This window comes from Aotus nancymaae, unplaced genomic scaffold, assembly GCF_030222135.1.
Source record: "Aotus nancymaae isolate 86718 unplaced genomic scaffold, 86718_ANA_hifiasm-v0.15.2.pri h1tg000016l, whole genome shotgun sequence".
In the NCBI taxonomy this organism is placed as follows: Eukaryota; Metazoa; Chordata; class Mammalia; order Primates; family Aotidae; genus Aotus; species Aotus nancymaae.
This window is the reverse complement of record NW_026988428.1, coordinates 13,075,585-13,095,425: the sequence shown is the minus strand read 5'-3', so window position 1 is coordinate 13,095,425 and position 19,841 is coordinate 13,075,585. Positions and strand designations below refer to the sequence as shown.

Sequence of the window (19,841 nt, the reverse complement as noted above, 5' to 3'; positions counted from 1 at the left end):
GAGTACAAGAAATGCTAACTTTTGTAAAATTCACAGAGCGGAGGTTCTTCACAAAGCATTTTTCTTCCCCTTTCACTAGTTCTTTAAGGGCACCCGCATGGAATTGTTTGCTTAGGGCATTAGGGCAAATCTATACAATGCTTGCGTAGATTTTACAATAACTAATTGATCTTTGTAGTATTTTTGCAAAAAAAAAATATTTTAATCTAAACGTAATTAGGAGGAAACAAATGAACAAATCACCTTAGAAGATATCCTACAAAACAACTGGCTTGAACTCTTAAAGTTTATATGACATGGGGCATGTGCAGTGGTTCATGCCTGTAATCCTAGCACTTTAGGAGGCCAAGGTGAGAGAATTGCTTGATCCCAGGAGTTTGAGACCAGCCTAGATAACATGGTGAGATCCCATCTCTACCAAAAATGACAAAATTAGTTGGTCATTGTGGCATGAGCCTGTGGTCCCAGTTACTCAGGAGGCTGAGGTGAGAGGGTCACCTGGGCCCAGGATGTCAAGGATGCAGTAAGCTGTGTTCACACCACTGCACTCCAGCCTGGGCAACAGAGCAAGATTCTGTCTCTAAAAAGACACATGTATAGGACAAGGATGGAAAAAAAATCCTGGGAAATTTTTAAAGAGATATAAGATTTTTAAAAAGAGATTAAATAGAGACATGACAACCAATTGCAATGAATGATGCTTAATTGGAAATCGGAAGAGAAAAAAAAACCAACAATTTTACGGCTGTCGTACCCAACGTTTGGTCCCAAGAACCTACGAGCTTATTATAAATTCAGAACCTCAGCCTCCAACCCAGATATACCGAATTAGACTACAATTTAAACAAGATTGTCAGGTGATTTCTGTGCATACTACATTTTGTGGAAGCATTGCTATTACAAGCATTATCAGACAAGTAGAAAATTTTGATACAGATTGAATATTAGACATGGTTGATTCTATCAATTCTATCAACATTGATAGAATTGTCTATATATGATAGTCATGTGTGATTATATCGGAGAATGCCCTTGAACTTAGAAGGTACATGCTGAAGTATTTAGCAATGAAGTGTGAGAATATTGGCAACTAACTCCCAAATGGTTCCAAAAAACAAAAATAAAGAAATACGTGTTTGTACATTTTATGCAGATATATAAATACAGTCAAGGAAAAAGAGAAAGTAAACGTGACAAAATGTTAATTGGTGAATATAGGTGAAGAACGCATGGCTGTTCACTGAACTATTCTTGTAAATTAAAGAATAGTAAACTATCTTGTAAGTTAAAAAATGTCTCAGAAAGTTGGGGAGGAATCAAAAGTATAATGAAGCATCAGTTTCACTGGTGGTCTAAGTGGTGACTGAGAACTGTTTTGGTTTTTGGTGGTTGTTGTTTTAAGCTCACCAGTTAATTCTAATGTGGAGCCAGAATCGAGAGCATGGGGGTGAGACAAACATCAGATAGGGTACCTGGGCTTCTGAGCTTCATGTAATATAAGGGAACATGTTTCAGAAAAGAGGGAAATATATATTGAGAAAGAGAAAAGAAACCTTATTTAATGGAAGTACACATAACTCAGAAGTGCTATAATATCTCACTCTATACTGTAAATTAAAAGGGAAAGGGAGTCTTCTACTAAATATGAAGAACTTTAATAGCTTTGAAAAGAAGTCTATGGGGTAGGATGGGATAGAATTAGCCCCTCAGAGGGCAGAAGCCAGATCAGGAGGTCTGATGCATGGTCATTCAAATGACAAAAAGCACTGGAGTATACTTTAAATGTCATGTCTAATTTTTTTGTGAGACGCTTTTAGAGTCACACAGAACTATGTTTAAAGTCAGAAACTGCCACTTATGAGAAGTTTTATATTGCCTAAGATATTTGGCCTCTACACCTCATTTTCTTTATCTGTTAAGCCAGGAGACTATACCTATTTGGCCAGTTTTTATGATGATTAAATAAAATTAGGCATGAAAAGTGCTCAGTATAGCACTGCCATATGGAGCACGCTTAACAGATTATTCTAGCCCTAACACTGGGTATGTGATTTTCTGATTTCTTATAACTCCACTTCGTTTTTTAAAAGCCGTAATGAAACTGCAAGTTTACACGGTCCTATAAAGCAAGTTGTGGAGGTCTTAAACATGACTAACAAATGTTAAGCCTGAAGAACGAATATTTGAGTTCCTGCTTTTATTTTTTTGTAGGTTTGGATACTCGTTGGTCCTTGGATGAGAATGGATGCAGTATGTAGTCAGGATAAAGAATCTCCCAACCAACACAAATTATCCCAGGGGCTACCATTCGGTGTGCTGTGGCATTTCCTTAAGTCCTCTCTTTCTTCCCCAGAGAGGAAAGAACTAAGTTGAAGAACTTTTACCCTTATAACCATTATAAATTGTCTTCTTCTTTTCTGAAATATACACACACGCAAATTAGCCTGTGTGTACTGACTCAAATATTCAAGTAAAATATTTATTAAGCTATTTAAAAACAATTTATTAGCAAGTGGCTTTTCAAGACTTCAGATAAAAGGCAGGTCATAAATACATAGGCTAGACATTCTAAAGAAAGCTGACCAAAGTTTCGTTTAAAGTGGCCAAATCAGTTGTCAAAGGCATCACTGGACACTGACTGAGAATAAATAATTATCAAATGATTCCATTCAATTGTTCACTACAGAATAAAATGGCAACTAGCCAAGAAAAGATGAGCAATTTCCATGTTCAAGCTAGCTACTGTGTTTGGAACAAAATTTTCTTCAGCAAATTTAAGAACAAATAAAAAACAGTTTGTCTAAGAGAGTACACTAACCTCTAATGTATACCATAGGAGAAAGAAGAAGTGCTTACCAGGCTTGCAAAGAAAGCATGGATTGTACTCAGAAAATGTCTAGGGAATTCTTATGGTAAATATAAACAAAATTATGTTTTCTTAGCATTCTCAATTGGTTTAGTAGCTGTTGGCTTTTAAACTTAGAGATAATAACCAGAGGGATTATGTTGTCTTTTAAAATTCCATGGTTTAGAAACATGTAAAGAAAATATCTTGGATGTCCTGTCAGCCTGTACCAGCCAATTTGTCTATGGTAGATATAGCAGAGCCTTAATGTCTTGTGTTAAGACACAGTTTAATGTATTTGCTTTGTAGCACAGCCAAAAATTCATCTAACATATTACATACTTGCTGCAATTACTGTTTGTTGCCCAGGAGAGAACTGTATAAAAACCTTTTCTGGTAACAACGTAAAAATAGGCAAAGAGGAACACAGCAAAACAGTCGAATTAAATTACTAGTAGACATGATAACTACTAAACTCCAAGTAATTAAATGTGCATATATATCTTGACATTTTTATTTATCTTCATGTTTTCTAAAATATTCCTTGCACTTAAAAACTTACTCATTTTCAGAATTGCATAATACATTAAAACCACTTATAAATAGTTACCTGGATATATCTTCTCACTTTTTGAATATGTTTTTGAAGAAGGAATTCGTTTTGGCCAGGCTGAACCATTATATGATGTTGATACATGTTTGTCTGAGGGAAAAAAATCCAGGATTAAATATTTTAGAACTTTAAAATCATATTCCAAGGGTGTTTCAAAGTTATAAACATCTCGGGGTGAAGCTATTCTCTAAGGAATTTATTTTACCATTTCAAAGCTAAGGCATCAGGGATACAAGTGAGTTTATTAAGACAATTTAAGTTATAAGTGAACATGGTTACAGATTATTAATTGGCTGTTCAGTGCTTCAAATAAAGGTAAGATACAGGAGAGTATGATATCTAAACGTAATCAAAATTTTCACTGCATGACTTAATCATAGTTTTACATACGTTCTGCTAGTGTCTGTTAGAGCTTTTATTTAAAAACTGTGAAACTCTGAGGTACAGGCCAAGTCCTGTGTCCTTCCATGAAGTGACTTCCATGGTTGCACTAAGTAGCATGATGAAGTAGTGAACTCACTATCCCAGACAGCCAAAGCATTTATATCCTGACCTGGTCCTTCAATACTTATTTTTCTCTGACATAGCTACATTTCTAATACTATCTAACAATGTTATATTTGTGTTTTCAAATATTACTATGCAGCTGTATTCTCAAACATGATCCACAATACCAATAATTTGCTTTTCTCTTGTGTTGACATTTGCGCTAATGGTGCAAAAGAAATACAGAGTATAAACTCTGGCACCTTCATACAAATCTAGACATTGACAACTGTTCTAGTACTCATTGTATTCTTCACAGCCATCCACTTGCAGTTAAACAATAATAACAATAAATAAAATAATAATAAATAAAATTAAAAGCCAGTTTCACCTAAGAATATCCTGATTTACATATACACATTCCTATATCGTTCTAAAGAAAAGAGAAAAATAACTCAAATAATGCAAATGTCTATTTAAATTGTATAAGAAACACCTACTATGTACCCATAAACAACATGTTTATATACACCTACTACGTACCCACAAACACAAAATGTTTATGGGTACGTAGTAAGTGTATATAAACATTTTGTGTGGGTACATAGTAGGTGTATATAAACATTTTGTTTGTGGGTACATGGTCGGTGTATATATTTCTTAAATTATAAAAGAAACTAAGAAAGATATAGTCTTATGCTTCCGAAAGTAGAAAATATTCAGAACTCCACTAATCAGACCATGAACAAGGAAAAATACAAACATGAAATCATACAGAATTGAGCAGCAGTTTGTTAAGTTGAAAGAAATGAAACTCAACTTCAAAAGAGCAAAATCCATCTGAGAAACAGGAAGAAAAAGAGATTTGGTTCTCTTCTCCCTGGTAGCCTTGTACTTCCAGACATATACTATGACTCTGCCTATTACATGATGAAATGACTTAGAAGCAATCTATACATGGTGAGAGGGATGAGAGGTTGTCAAAAATATGGCAGTTAATCCCCAAACTAACCCTTTCAGAAAATAATCATGAAGGCCTACAGAAATGGCAAGGCACTAGTCTGACAGTGATAACTGAACAATGTAGTTAATGGAACAAGAAAATGTCAGCCATTTAAAAACAATCCTCCAGAGTGGCATGAAGCTGTCCAGGGGGAACAAAGTACAGTGCTCTGATAAAAGAAGAAGAAAAACCCTCTAGGGAGGTGCAATGTGAAGTCATTGCACTCACAACGTGAGTTTTCTTCCACATCCCTTAAATCACGTGCAGGAGTGCACGTGGAAGAAATCTTCTCACTAGTTTCTATGGTGGTGATGGCCAGGAAAAAGAAGAGGGGAGTAGGTAGCAGTGAAGATTAGCCAAGCCATCAGAAAATTCCATGGGAATGCCAACCACAGACAAAAGTAAACCACATCAAGAAAGGACCTCTCACCTGGACTGACGTTGGGTTTGGGTTCCTTGTTAACATGGACTTCATTGTAGGACCCCTGTGTGGGCCTGCTGCGGGGAGGTGCATTCAACGAGACACTCCTGACGGCATCTCTTTCAACGTGAACATAAGATGCGTTCTCAGTATTTCGATTTTTATTATTGCGATAGTAACTCATTTTATTTTGGGGACCTGGGGTCTGTGCTGCTGTAAAGAAAGGCAGGAGGGAGTGAGGAATAAAACACAGGCTGGTTTCACACCCATAAATAATATATTGCACTGTAGGTGCTTGATGGCATAATGGAAGCCAAAATAATGAAGTTTAGAGTTGAGTTGACACCTAAAGTAACATCTATGTCACATGACACTAATTTGTTTTTCAGGTAGAAGATATTTGATATTTACTCCCTTTTAAAATTACAATTTAGAAATATCAAATGTATGGACACTTTACCTCTCTGCATTCCAGAGCCAGGAAAGTTCTTTGGTTCGTCATAAATCCATTTTGTTTTTTTCACACCTTTAAAATGAGGGTTCCTCGGCTGGACATCGTTCACTTAGAAAAGATACAAATTTTACAGTTTTTTTAAGAGATGCTTTTATCTTTGAAATTACTGTGGGTGATAATTACATATCTGTGCATTCACATGTCAAGCAAGAGTAAAAAATAAATGGACTACCCTAATACTTTACTTTTTAGAAAAAAAGGTGATTTATTTTTAAGTGCCAAAAAAATCTATCTTGGAAGTAGATTGATGAGATAACCTTCAATAAGTAGCTTTCCTCAAAGAAAAATACTTTTCTCCAAACGAATGTGTGGATTCTTTTAAAGGAACATAAAATTGCATTCAAAATATAATTATAAATATCATTATAATGCTATTATTAAGTAGTTTTAGAATCATTACTTTCAACATGAATCTTTTTGTACTTTTTAGCCAAAACTACTACTTCTTAAGAAGTTGGATTAACATGAAATACTTTCAGTGAATTTTACCTTATTCTTTTAAGGTCTTAAGTTGGGTGTACAGAGAGTTTGGTCAAGACTAAGTAATCAGAATTTGTAAGTTCTAAGAATATTAAATTTTCACTTTTTATTTGCATATTTTCACATCCAAAATTTTATAGATATTCTCAGTTTTTCAGGAATTTCTATGGTACATATCTCCAGAGAATTTTTAAACAATTTTGTAGAGGGGGCATTCTGTCACTTCACTGTGCGGGGCTTCTGAAAAATCACAAGTGACCACTGCACAGAGAAACTGATCACCAAATGTGCAGTGTAGATTATACTAGTTTTCTACAGTAGACTAATACATCTTTCTGTGCTCTCTCAGTTTAAGCTTTAAGCCCTCAATAAAGATCTGATTCACTGTCCCTTCCTCAAACATCATGGCCCTGCCCTACTCCCAAGCTGCCAGTCCAATGATTTGGAATCCATATTTTTAACAAGAGCTACTAAACTGGGCTTCTTGGAGGCAAATCACAATTATTCCTATCAGTGTCAGGCTGCGATCCAAGAATATTTTAGGGGTTCAATACATAAAATAAGGAACAAAAGAAAGAAGGGAAGGGATCAGGAAGATTCACAAGTCTTCACTGTATCAAGAGAAGTAGTTCATTGAGCTGAATGTCAAGGAGAAGCCAAACTAATAAAAAATAATCCAAAATGTCATAAAAAGCTGTCAATGCATTATTCCACTATGGGTGAAATTTAAAATGTTATGCTAGTGAATCTTCCAAAAAGGTAGTATATTATTAATTTTAAGACCCAAATTTAAACTAGTGGGAAAGCATATAATGCACTAGGACCTACATCACAGTTCATTGTCAGTTAGTAGAGGATATCGTGTCTTTAATTCTTAGTTCTGAATAATTTTGAAACCTTTTTTTCCCTTCTTTTTAAAAATTCTGTTTTAAATAACCAATACAAATCCATGGCAAGACAAATATATCTAAGGCCAAAAAGTGATAGAGCTAATGTCTTACTTGAAGAGGGATCCTCTCTGCACTTCATACTGATATTCTCAGTAGCATTTAATACATGCGTTGTAAGTACTTGTCGGGTAGTTAGGGAATGCTTTAGATGAGGACTGTCCTTGTTATCTTTTAAAGGAAATTAAGAACATAAAACGTCAATATTAGTTTTAAAAAAACTTTCAGTTGGTATTTCACTATTCAAACATTACATGATGGGAACAGTTCTTTAAAATGATATATATGTTTATTAATTGTGAGGAAAGCATCATTAACATTCCCTAGTTGCCACATGGATTTCCAAATGTCATCAGTAACAAAATAAAACTCTGAAACTATAGCCATTATTTTCAATATGTAAATTAAAAAATGTGGCAATATTTTTAATATCTCCATATAAAACTTTTAAAAGGTTTTAAATTTTTATGTTGAATGGTCCCATTTAAGTTGGGGTTCTGAACATATTTTAAATGTAACAACTTTAACTTGTCATATGCTTTGAAGCAGAACTAACTTCTTGTTACATGCTTTGGAGCAGAACTCCTTGGTAGGGCTTTCCACAATGATGAAAATGTTCTAAATGTTCCTAAAAAGGAAAAACAACAAAGAAGTTCCCCTGAAATAGGCATAAAACTAAAACTCCCTTTAGGTCATTACCTGACTCCCACATTTTTCATGCACAGAATGGAACCCTAGGAATTAAGCAAAACAGCATCTGGGAGGTTAGAAACTGGTCAGAGATTTCAGCATCTACATACAGCTCGGGAGGTAAAATTTGGCACAGAAGCCTCACCAGAGTAGAGATATCTTGGTGAACACCCCATGTCTCAGTTGATAACCCAGTAAAGCAATGCTGTAGGGGTGAGGGTCATATCCTAGGAATGAGGACTATACCCTCAAAGAAATGAAAAATAATGTATCATCCCTAGTAAAGCCCAAAACCAGTCCTTCACAGAATTAAGGTGGCCAGCTGATAGTCTAGCTGCATGCCAGAAGAAAAGTTTCTTTCTTAAAAAACAACATCATTCATACACCATGTAATTTTTATCTATAATGTTCAGTAGCAAATAAAATATCAGAAGGGCATAGTAAGACAGAACAAATGAGCAAAAACCTGAGGAAAATGAGAGATATCCCAGTGTTATCAAACAAGAAGTTGGAAAAAATAACAGGCACATTGTCAAAACAGAGAACTGATAGAGAATTTAAGTAGAAAATCAATAAAAAGGTCAAACAAATTTAGAATTTAAAATATGGATTGAAGAGCAGAGAGGAAGAGAATTAGTGAACAGGACAGTAGGTTGGCAGAAAGTATCCAGATTTACCTAGAGAAATCAATAAGGAAAAAAAAAACATTTAAGATGGACTAGAGTCTTAAAAACGCACCAGACAAAAGAGAAAGTCAAAATGGCCAATGAGTTTATGAAAAGCTGCTCAACATTATGAGTCATCAGGGAAATACAAATTAAAACTACAAAGATGTGCCACTAGCCCCCCACCAGAAAGGCTAAAGTTAAAGGACTGAAAATTCTCATTGTGGGTTAGGATACAGAGCAAGCTTATCTCAAAGAAAAGGAGTGCTTATGGCCTTTAGAAGACATGTGCAAGAAAGAATGTTAACAATAGTCCCACACTGGAAATATTGTTCATCATAATCCCAGTATTCGATACTCATGGTGCTTTCGTGTGTTGTTTTTTGTTTGTTTATTTGTTTACAAACGTATAAAGAGTGGTGAAAAGTCTGAGTTGTTAGACCCACACATTTCTAGCTGAGGTCTAACAATGGCAATGCTCAGCATTCTCATTTCATTTCATACAGAGATGACCAGAGAATGACTGGAGACAGGAGGGAGCAGCGCAGCACAGTGCAAGAAGCTCTGACTCTGGGGAGAGGTGAAAGGGATCTGAATCCAAGTTCTGAGGCTTGTCGGTGCGGGAACCTCAGGAGAGTCACTTAACACTTCTTAACTTTGTTTTCTCTTTTGTAAAATAAAGAAAACAGAATATAGCAGGATGAGTAATTTCTACGATTTAAGATTATAATCTCTGTGCGATGTATGTATATGTGTGTGTGTACGTATTTCCCCAAGGAGCAATGATTCAGTGTCTGCTAATTCAGTGTTCAGGTCAGCTTTATAGAACGTAGCTACCAGGAATAACAACAGTCAATCGTGTGTGGGCTTGTGTGTGTATCAACTGTGTGTATATGTATAGACTATATACAGAGAAGAAATGCCCATGTTTTCATATATACATACATATATATAGCATACATCTTATATATAGATATGTGTGTATATATGTGGCATATATCTATCTGTCTGTAGATATTTACAGCAATATAAAAAGGCTACTGCTACAATCAACAGCATGGATCAGTCTCATAAAAAGAGCATTAAGTAAAAGAATCCAAACTAAAAGAGTTCAAACTGCATATTTCCAGTTATATAAATGCCAAAAAATGCAAAATTAGCCTATAGTAAGAGTGAGCAGAGTAGTGGTTACCATTGGGAGAAGACTACTGACTTGGAGGGAAGGAGCCATCTGGAGTACCATAAATGTGGTTATATTGATACACACACACGTAAAATTTTAACAAGCTATTCACTCCAGATCTGTGAACTTTCTTAAAGTGTATAACACATTAAAATAACATTAAGATAAGACAATACCTCAAGTATTTTTCTTGAAATTGAACACTAACTCATTAATTATAATTTCAATTTTTGATCACCTTCATTTCAAAGATGTCTTATGAATACAGGGGTCTGAATATGTTTAGATATATCTATCATATACATATACCCAGAAGATTCTTTTATCTAGTGACACAGAGAACAGTATGATGCCTGGAAAATCAATAAGCCTAACTATGCCAGAATCTAGAATGCCAGATGATGGAATTCTTGTAACATCCTTTTGGTATGGTTGTTCAACCAGTTTATGATAGTAATTTATAACGATATTACAGTAATAAACTGGTTGAACAACCACACCAAAAGGATGGTAGATAGACTAATGACTGTATAATGACATTCTCACATTTTCTAATACCCAACAAAGTAGGGAATATATTACTAATGTCACAATGTGAAGGAAAGTTTACTTTTATATGAAATCATTAGTTTATCAATGGTTGAAAATAACTTTTGATTAACCAGAAGGCAATTGGATTTAATAATATTTCAACAAAATGTCCAATTAGAATTGCTCAGGTTAAGTGGATCCCACTTATACAGGTTATATAGATAGAGGGAACTCCGATGGGAGAAACTAGCAGTGTTTCTAATTTGCAGCTAAACTGATTACTTCAAGGCAACTAAACAATGCCAGCTAGACTAAAATGCTGCAGATATAAGAAGAAAGAATCAAATTACTTTAGCACCAGAAGAAAAAAGAAAAAAAGCATACACAGAAGAAAATGACTGACACCAGGACAGCAGAAAGTATCACCAATATGCCTAAGATATACTGGTCCTTACTGACACCTGCTCTCAACTCCCTTCCTGATCTTCATGCACATTGTTCCCACCAGCCACACCTTTCAATCTCCCCACACACTCTCTATATATTTTTAAAACGAATGCCTGGAATTTTCAGTCAAAGGATTGATTTTCCAACATGTTTATGCTAAAAAGCAGTTCCAAAATATTTAAGCTATAATACACAGTTAGAATGTGATGTGTTGGCACACATGATATATATTTGAACACAGCTGCTTTAAAGCAGACTTACTCAAATGACTTATTAAGTGCCTCTTTCATTTACAGCTCTGTTACATTATATTACAGCACATACATGACACCTAAATTCATTACAGTCTGGAGTTGAGCGTACACACACACACACACACACAGGCACACACACACATCAGGTTTCTCATTAAAATATGGAAAATGGAATGTCTTACACACTGAACACAAATTCGCGCAAGGTATTTGGTAGACATTTTAGTCTCTGAAAGCATCTGATTTTGTAACGTACCTCCAACTCCCTGTGTTAAACATGACATGGTCAAAAAAAGAAAAATTAGTTGTAAAAGATAAAATTCAGACATTTGTTATGTGGTGATAGATTCAGTCAATCAGTAATAAATTAACTCACCTCCATTTTCAGAAGCAGCAATGTCAGTCCCTGGTTTCCTATGCAATGATGCTTTTATTTCACCTTGTCTTTCATATTGGTTAAATTTTTTCGGAACTGTAAGACTATCTCCTAGAAATAAGAAGAAGAAAAAGTCACTCCAGAAATTATTAGATGCTTAAATAAGAAATCTATGGTAGAATTCATGATGAAAGTAAAAAAGTTTTCAAGTTAATGCGAGTATTGTTTGAACAGTGATCTAATAAACAATAAATTAATAAATATATGAGTTTTAAATTCTGTAATTGTCAACAAAGAAGTAAACGAGTATATTCTCCTATTTGGATTATTAATTCAAAGGCAATTTAAAAATTTATGCTATCTAACACTATTGTATGTATTTAGTCAACACTAAACATATGGATATGTTTCTCATATACTGAATTTTGTAATATTGCTTTTGATTTTATCTGTTCACCATGAACAATCAGATAAAATGTATTAACACTACAAAATGCTAATTGCACTGATAATTAAATAACACTCTCGGCTTTCCTCATGCACTTCTAGATAATTTTCTTCTAAAATAAACAAAAGCAGAATAAAAGAGACATGACAACCTAATGCAATGTGTGATTATGGATTGAATCCTAGACCAGGGGAAAAAATTAATTTTACTATAAAGAACATTAATGGTATAATTGGTAAAATTTATGGGAAAAGAAGGTTGTAAATGATAGTTATCATTGGTAATTTTCTGATTTTTATATTTATACTACAGTTATGTAAAAGCAAAGCGATATCATTTCTATAACTTATTCTCTTAAAGAGCTCCGAAAATTATAATTGTATATTTAGAGAGAGTGAAAATTGAAATATGGTAAAATGCTAACATTTGAAGGAAATCTAGGTGAAGGCTATATAGGAATTAACTGAAGCTATTTAAAAATAAAAGCCTTGAAAGCATAATACAAAGCAAAACTACATACAATAGTCTTCATAATATGCCATCTTTTTTTTTTTTTTTTTTTTTTTTTGAGACAGAGTTTCGCTCTTGTTACCCAAGCTGGAGTGCAATGGCGGGATCTCAGCTCACCGCAACCTCCGCCTCCTGGGTTCAGGCAATTCTCCTGCCTCAGCCTCCTGAGTAGCTGGGATTACAGGCACGCGCCACTATGCCCAGCTAATTTTTTGTATTTTTAGTAGAGACGGGGTTTCACCATGTTGACCAGGATGGTCTTGATCTCTTGACCTCGTGGTCCACCCCCCTGGCCTCCCAAAGTACTGGGATTACAGGCTTGAGCCACTGCGCCCGGCCAATATGCCATCTTTAATGTTCATTGTTAACTTATTTTTTTCTTTTGTTTTTATTTCCTTCTGTTTTTTCTCCTCTGAGTAGTGCAGCCTTGCAATCTGTCCTTCCCTATATGGCTCCCAAGTCTTGCAGACTCTTCTCCATCTGATGGTGTGTTGCTGCCACCTACCGCCACACGTTTGAATAGTTCGCTACAAACAGACTTGCACAGCATCTTGTGAATGTTGACCCACAATAAATCAGATTCTCCAAAAGTAAGCGCCATAAAACACAGAGCCTTTGATTTGTCCTCCAGCACAGACCCTGAAATAGTCTTGTCCACAGAAGACTCTCATTCAATGACCAAATAATCTTTGTCCTGCCGCTAGCGTCATTCTGTGATCTCTTCTTCTTGGGCTAGGCTTACTTTTCTATTCAGAAAGAAAAATCTAGACCTCTTTCACAGGGGTGATTTATCTCAAAGACAAACAAAATGGTAAAAGCAAATTATTTACAGGATTACCCCATGGAGTGTGTAGTGTCATTGTGTGTTATGAAGTCTATTCATTCTGTCATTTCTCTAGGATAACATAACCCCATTAATACCAGCTTTGGGTCATCCAATACAAACACTTTTTTCTAGCTCTCAATTACAATGTATTATTTATCACTTTATTCTTCTGTACATCATACTAAATAATTCAGTCTATCACACCAAGTATCTCTTATATATTACTATGAATGCTGCCTTTTCATTTCTTACCTTTTTGCAATTCACTGCCACTTTCCAACGTCTTTTCTGACTCTTTCTCTGCTCTACGGGCCACACTTTTCGAGGATGAAATACCTGGAGGAGTATGAAATCCATAGTCTTCTCCTAATCGACCATAAGAAAAGTAATAGTTAGTATATTGATCACATCAAGTATTATAAAATACAAAAAATGTTTGATTTCTTACCAGATTTACGACAAATCTCCTCAATTGCTCTTATTTCTTCAATTTCTTCAGGAGTCCTTGTCCATAAACTAGAAGCATCTATAGGATACATTTTTCTAGTTAAATTTTCCCAAAGCCAAATAATGTGAAAATTTATAAACTAGAAAGAAAAACCCCAAATACTGTTTTCATGGATAGATTATGTTTTTATATGTTTAAAGTCAATAATTTTACATACTAGTAATAGTTTCAAGTTGCTACATTTTAAGTATTAAAGAGAGTTAGTCAAGAGAAAAGAAAGGACTATGTCATATGTACTTTGAAATGAGATGCTGAATGTATAGACTCAATGTTGAGATGATGTATGTTTATTTGGAGGTTGATGTAGGCATGAGAGACATGGAGCTGCAGCACACAGAAACAGTAATAAGTAGCTCTGTGTATTCCTAAGCACAGAAACTATGGTGGCCTGTGGCCCACAGAAGGACACATTCCAGCACAAAGACAGAGTGAGAGTTTATTTTTCTTCATGTTTATCTTGTATATACACACTTTCTGGCACCACTGTTCTGGGTTGATATGGGAGGCAAAGGATGGACTAAACTGCAAAAACCTGGGTTCTAAACCTGTTCATACTCTTGTGAGGATGACCTAGAATAATGCAGATGACAGTGCTTTATAGATTATTAACTATTACATAGACCTCTGTAACTCAAGGATTAAATGTGAAGCTAATATATTATTAATACATATGTATATAAATAGAAACATGTGCATCAATGTGTTTTAGAAACAATTTATATAAAAAATGGAACTTATTAGTATCTCTCTATATACTAATATAAACACCTGTATATATTTAAGCATCAGATATGTCTCCCAACCATCACACAACAAAAAATTTCCAATCCAAATGATCATAAATATGCTAGACATAGAACAAATTAGAACATAACGAATTAAATTTGTTTAATACAATTCACGTAATGTTCTCAGCAAAATCTGCCTTATATATTTCATCATAAACCTCTATAGTTAAACATATATGTAGAAAATGTCGTGAGGTTTCTGAATGCGCATTATAAACCTGAGAAAAGGTCTACTAACCATTTTGTTTATCTATTTCCTCTTCTTCCTCAAAATTGGTTTTTAAAACTAAAAGACCGTGGATGGGTCGTGATATATTGTCCTGAGGTTTCAAAGGTTTCTGATTCTGGGTCTGGAGTGGAATTCCTTCCAGACTTTCTTTCTGTAGTGTCATATCTGCAGAGAAAATGCAACATTTTAGTCCATTAAAGATAAATGTGATGATAAGTATATTCGATAATCAATCATTGCCCTCCTAATTAACCATATATTATTTTACAACATGTATAATAATAATGCAATAATAGATTGTGTTTCTACGCATTAGCAATGAACAAACTGAAAATGAAATGAAAAATAATCCCACTTACAATAGCATCAAAGAGAAAAAATATTTAGGAATTAATTTTAAGATGTGCAAAATTTATATTCTGAAAAGATCGTTGAAAGAAGAAAAAAATGTTGTTGAAGGAAGTTCCAGAAATGTTGAAATGGAAAAATATCCTTGTGTATGGATTGATTTGCTGTTGGTATGGCAATATTTTCCAAATTAATCTATGGGTTCAATACAACCCTTATCAAAATCCCAACAGACTTCTTTGCAAAAATTGAGAAGCTGATTCTAAAATTTATATGGACATTACTACAAAACTAAAGTAATCAAGACTATCCGAACTAGCATAAAAACAAAAATAGATCTACGTATCATTGGATTAGGATTGCAAGACCAGAAATAAACCTTTATATGAATCAATTTATGCTCAATTGGTTTTCATCAAGGGTACATAGACCATTCAATGGAGAAAGAATAGTATTTTCAACAAATGGTGCTGGGACAACTACATAGCCACATGCAAAGTAATTAAGTTGCACAACTTCATCACATTATAAACAAAAATTAATGCAAAGTGGATCTAAGAACAAAATCCAGGAGCTGAAGCTATAAAACTCTTGGAAGAATCCTTAGGTTATACAAAGCTTTCTTAGATATGACATCAAAAGGATAAGCAATCATTGAAAAATAGCCAGCCCCCTGGCACATGGAGGTGAGCCACGAGAGCACCTGTCAACAAGGCCTAGATTTTGCTGAAAAGCAGAAAAGCAGTTCCCAGCCCTCTCGGCCAGAGAGTGAAGAGACACTCAGAACCCCAAGGTGATGCAGAAAGAATGAGTAAGATCCAGCCTGGGCAACATGGCAAAACCCTATCTCTACAAAAAATACAAAAGTTAGTCAGGTGTGATGGTGCACACCTGTAGTCCCAACCACTCAGAAGGCTGAGGTGGAAGCATCACTTGAACCCCAGAGGTTGAAGCTGCACTTAGCCAAGATCATCCCACTGCACTCTAGCCTGAGCAACAGAGCAAGACTCTGTTTCAAAACAAAACCAAAACCAAATGAGATATCACTTCATACTACAGTGATTGCAATTATTACTTTTTTTTTATTAAAAAGACAATAACAAGTGTTGACAAGGATGTGAAGAAACTGGAATTTTCATACATTGCAGTTGGGAATGTAAAATGTTGCAACTACAGTAGAAAACAATTTGACAGTTCCTCAAAAGGCTGAACATGGAGTCATCATAAGTCCCATCTATTCCATTTTCAGCTACATACAAAGGGGTGTAAAAATATATGTCCATATTGTACAAATGTTCATTTGTACACAAATGTTTATATCAACGTTGTTTATAACAGTCAAAAAGTGGAAACAACCTAAATTTCCATTCTCTGATAAATGGATAGATAAAATGTGGCATATTCAGACAATGGAGTGCTATTAGGCTATAAAAAGTAATAAAGTACTGCTGCATGTGAGAGCATGGATGAATTTTGAAAACACACTAAGTGAAAGAAGTAATTCACAAAACAATAATGTATGATTCCATTTATATAACATAACAAAAATCTATTTGTAGAAACAAGAAGGAAATTAGTGACCGTATAGGTTTCAGGAGTTGGGAAGAAATGAGGAGTAACTCTTAACGGGTGTGGATTTCTTTTTTGGAGTGATCCAATGTTCCAAAATGGAATATTGTTCTTTGATCCATTTTGAGTTAATTTTTGTAATGTGATGCAGTTGTGCTACTTAATTACTTTGCATGTAGCTATCTAGTTGTCTTCGCACCATTTGTTGAAAATACCATTATTTTCCCCATTGAATGGCCTATGTACTCCTGTTGGAAATCAATTGAACATAAACTGATTCATATAAAAGTTTATTTCTTGTCTTATAATCCTGTCCCAATGGCATATAGATCCATTTTTATGCCAGTGAAAATAGTCCTGATTACTTCAGTTTTGTGGTAACTTGTAGATTTTTAAATCAGGAAGTGTAAGTGCTCCAAATTTGTTTTCCATTTTCATCATTTTTTTCACTATTCTGGACCCCTTAAATTTCCATATAAATTTTAGAATCAGCTTCTCAATTTCTGAAAATAAGTCCATTGGGATTTTGATAAGGTCTGCATTGAACCTATGGATCAATTTGGAGAACACTGGCATATCGACTACAAAGTCAATCTATGAACAAGCATAGCTCCATTTTTCAAGGTTTTCTTTAATTTCTTTCAACAATCTTTTGTAGTTTTCAGAATATGAACTTTGCACATCTTATGTTAAGTTAATTTATCAGTATTTTTTCCTTTTCGAAGCTATTATAAGTGGGATTTTTTCATTTTATTTTCAGTTTGTCCATTGCTACTGTAAAGAGACACAATCCATTATTGTATAATATTATTGCACCCTGCAAAGTTGCTAAACTTATTTTTAATAATTTTTAGATTTGCAGAATTTTTAAATAAAAGATCATGCTGTATCCAAATAAAGACAATGTTGCATCCTTCTTTCCAATCCGGAAGACTTTTTACTGATTACATTGCAACAATTCCCTGTCTTGACTATAAATGATAATGATGAGCATCCTTGTCTTTTTCCCGATCTTAGGGGTAAGCTTTCAGTATTTCAGCGAGTATGATGTCAGCTGTGGATTTTAAGTTTTTTTCTGTTTCTAGTTTGTGGAATATTTTGTGTAATGTATGTGTGTCAAATTTTATCAACTGCTGTTTATTCATCTGTTAAGATGATCGTGTGTCTTTTACTCTTTATTATATTATCATGGTTTATTATTATTATTATTATTATTATTATTATGGAAATTTATTTCGGGAAGTTGAATCAACCTTGTTTCTGGGTTAATCTCACTTGGTTATGGAATATAATCCCATTTTAAAGCTGTCAGATTTAGTGTAATTGAATTTTGTTGAGTATTTTTCAGTGACTGTATTCATAGAAAAAGCTGGGTCTGTAGTTTTCTTGTAATGTCTACGAACATCTCGTAGACATGAGTTGGAAAGCATTCCTTCATCTTTTGCATTTTTGAAAGAATTTGTGACAAATTGGTACTAATTCTTCTTTAAATTTTTGTTATAATTCAATATTGAAGCCATCTCAGCCCGATTTTAATTGTGGCAATATTTTTAAATACTTAATCAATCTCTTTATTCCTATAGAGGTATTCAAATATTTTCTTTTTTTCTAGAGTCAGTGTTGGTAGTTTGTGTCTTCTAGAAAGGTTTCTATTTTATCCAAGTTATCTAATTTGTTGAAATATAGTTGTCCACAGTATTGCCTTTTAATTCTTTTTATTTTCATAGTATTAGGAGTGATGTCTCATCTTTCATTCCTGATTTTAGTCATTTCAGCCTATCTCTTCTTTTCTTGGTCAGTCAAGTTAAAGATTTTTAATTTTCCTGATTTTATCAAAGAACCAACTTTTGCTTTCCCTGACTTTCTCTATTGGTTTTCTTTATTTATATTCTCTAGTTCATTAATTTCTGCTTTAGTTTTTATTATATGCTTCATTCTATTTGCTTTGGGTTTAATTTGCTCTTCTTTTCCAGTGTCTTAAGGTATAAGGCTAGGTTATCAATTTGAGATTTTTTTTAAATATATAGGAATTTACAACTTATAAATATTCTCCTAAGCACTGCTTTACTTACATGCCATGAGTTTTGGTATGCTTTGTTTTACTTTTATTAAACACAAAGTATTGACTAATTGCCCTTGTAATTTTCTTGTGATCTCTTGGTTATTTACATGTGTATTATTTAATTTCCACATATTGATGATTTTCCCAATTTTTTTCTCTCTACATTTGAAACCATTATATTCAGAAAACATACACTGCACAATTTCCATCATTTTAAATTTATCTGGGTTTGTCTTATCACCTAGACTGTGATCTATACTGGAAAATATTTCTTGTGCACTAGAGAAAAACGTCTATTTCACAACTGTTAAATGGAATGTTTTGCTGAAGTATCTTAGGTCTAGTTCCTTTACAGTTGTCCAAATCTTTTATTTTCTTGTTTACAGTTGTTTGCATGGTATATATTTTCTATTCTTTTAGTTTCAGCTAATTGTTTCTGTTGAATTTAAAAGAGTGTTTTCTGTAGACAGCATGTGGTTTTATCTTTATTTTTATTCTCACAATCTCTGCCTTTTGATTACATTTTTTAATCCATTCACAATTAATGTTATTGATATAGTTGGATTCAGGTACACGATTTTACTTTGTTTTCTATATGTCTAATGTCTTTGTTGTTCTGCTGTTTCTCTTTCTTTTACACTGATGAATATTTTCTAGTATAATATTTAATTCCTTTAATCATTCCTCATTTTTCATAGTATTTTTTCATTTGCTCTATGGCTTACTAAATATTTCTGAACATCAAAATCTATTTCACATTTATACTAATTTAATTCCAGTGATATATAAGAGGTTTCTCCTATATAGGTCTATTCCCACTTCCTCCTTTCTGTGCTATTATTGTTACATACGTCACATTTCTATGCATGACAAACCCAATAACACATTGTTATATTTATTACTTAAGATAATTGTATGTCTTTAAGGAGATAAGAGAGGAAAAATGATCAAGTATGTTTTTATAGTTTGTTCTATAAACAGAGACTAATCATATTTTTATTTATAATTTCTAATTCTCTTCATCTGTTCCTATGGATTTTTGTTACTATCTGGTGTCATTTCTTTGCCATCATACAGTTTTGCTTCCATCTGCCTCCT

At 33.9% G+C, this 19,841-nt stretch overlaps 1 protein-coding gene across 1 annotated transcript; it reads right to left on the bottom strand.

Annotated features, from left to right (window-relative positions):
• Positions 1-2,063: 2,063 nt before the first annotated feature.
• Positions 2,064-14,927, bottom strand: LOC135275238 (uncharacterized protein C12orf50 homolog). Its single transcript, XM_064376676.1, has 9 exons — positions 14,774-14,927; positions 13,688-13,765; positions 13,492-13,605; positions 11,456-11,566; positions 7,364-7,480; positions 5,829-5,930; positions 5,378-5,581; positions 3,456-3,548; positions 2,064-2,119 (listed from the first exon to the last, which is right to left on the bottom strand). The coding sequence occupies exons 1-9, from the start codon at positions 14,925-14,927 to the stop codon at positions 2,064-2,066; spliced, it is 1,029 nt and encodes a 342-aa protein (XP_064232746.1).
• Positions 14,928-19,841: the final 4,914 nt, after the last annotated feature.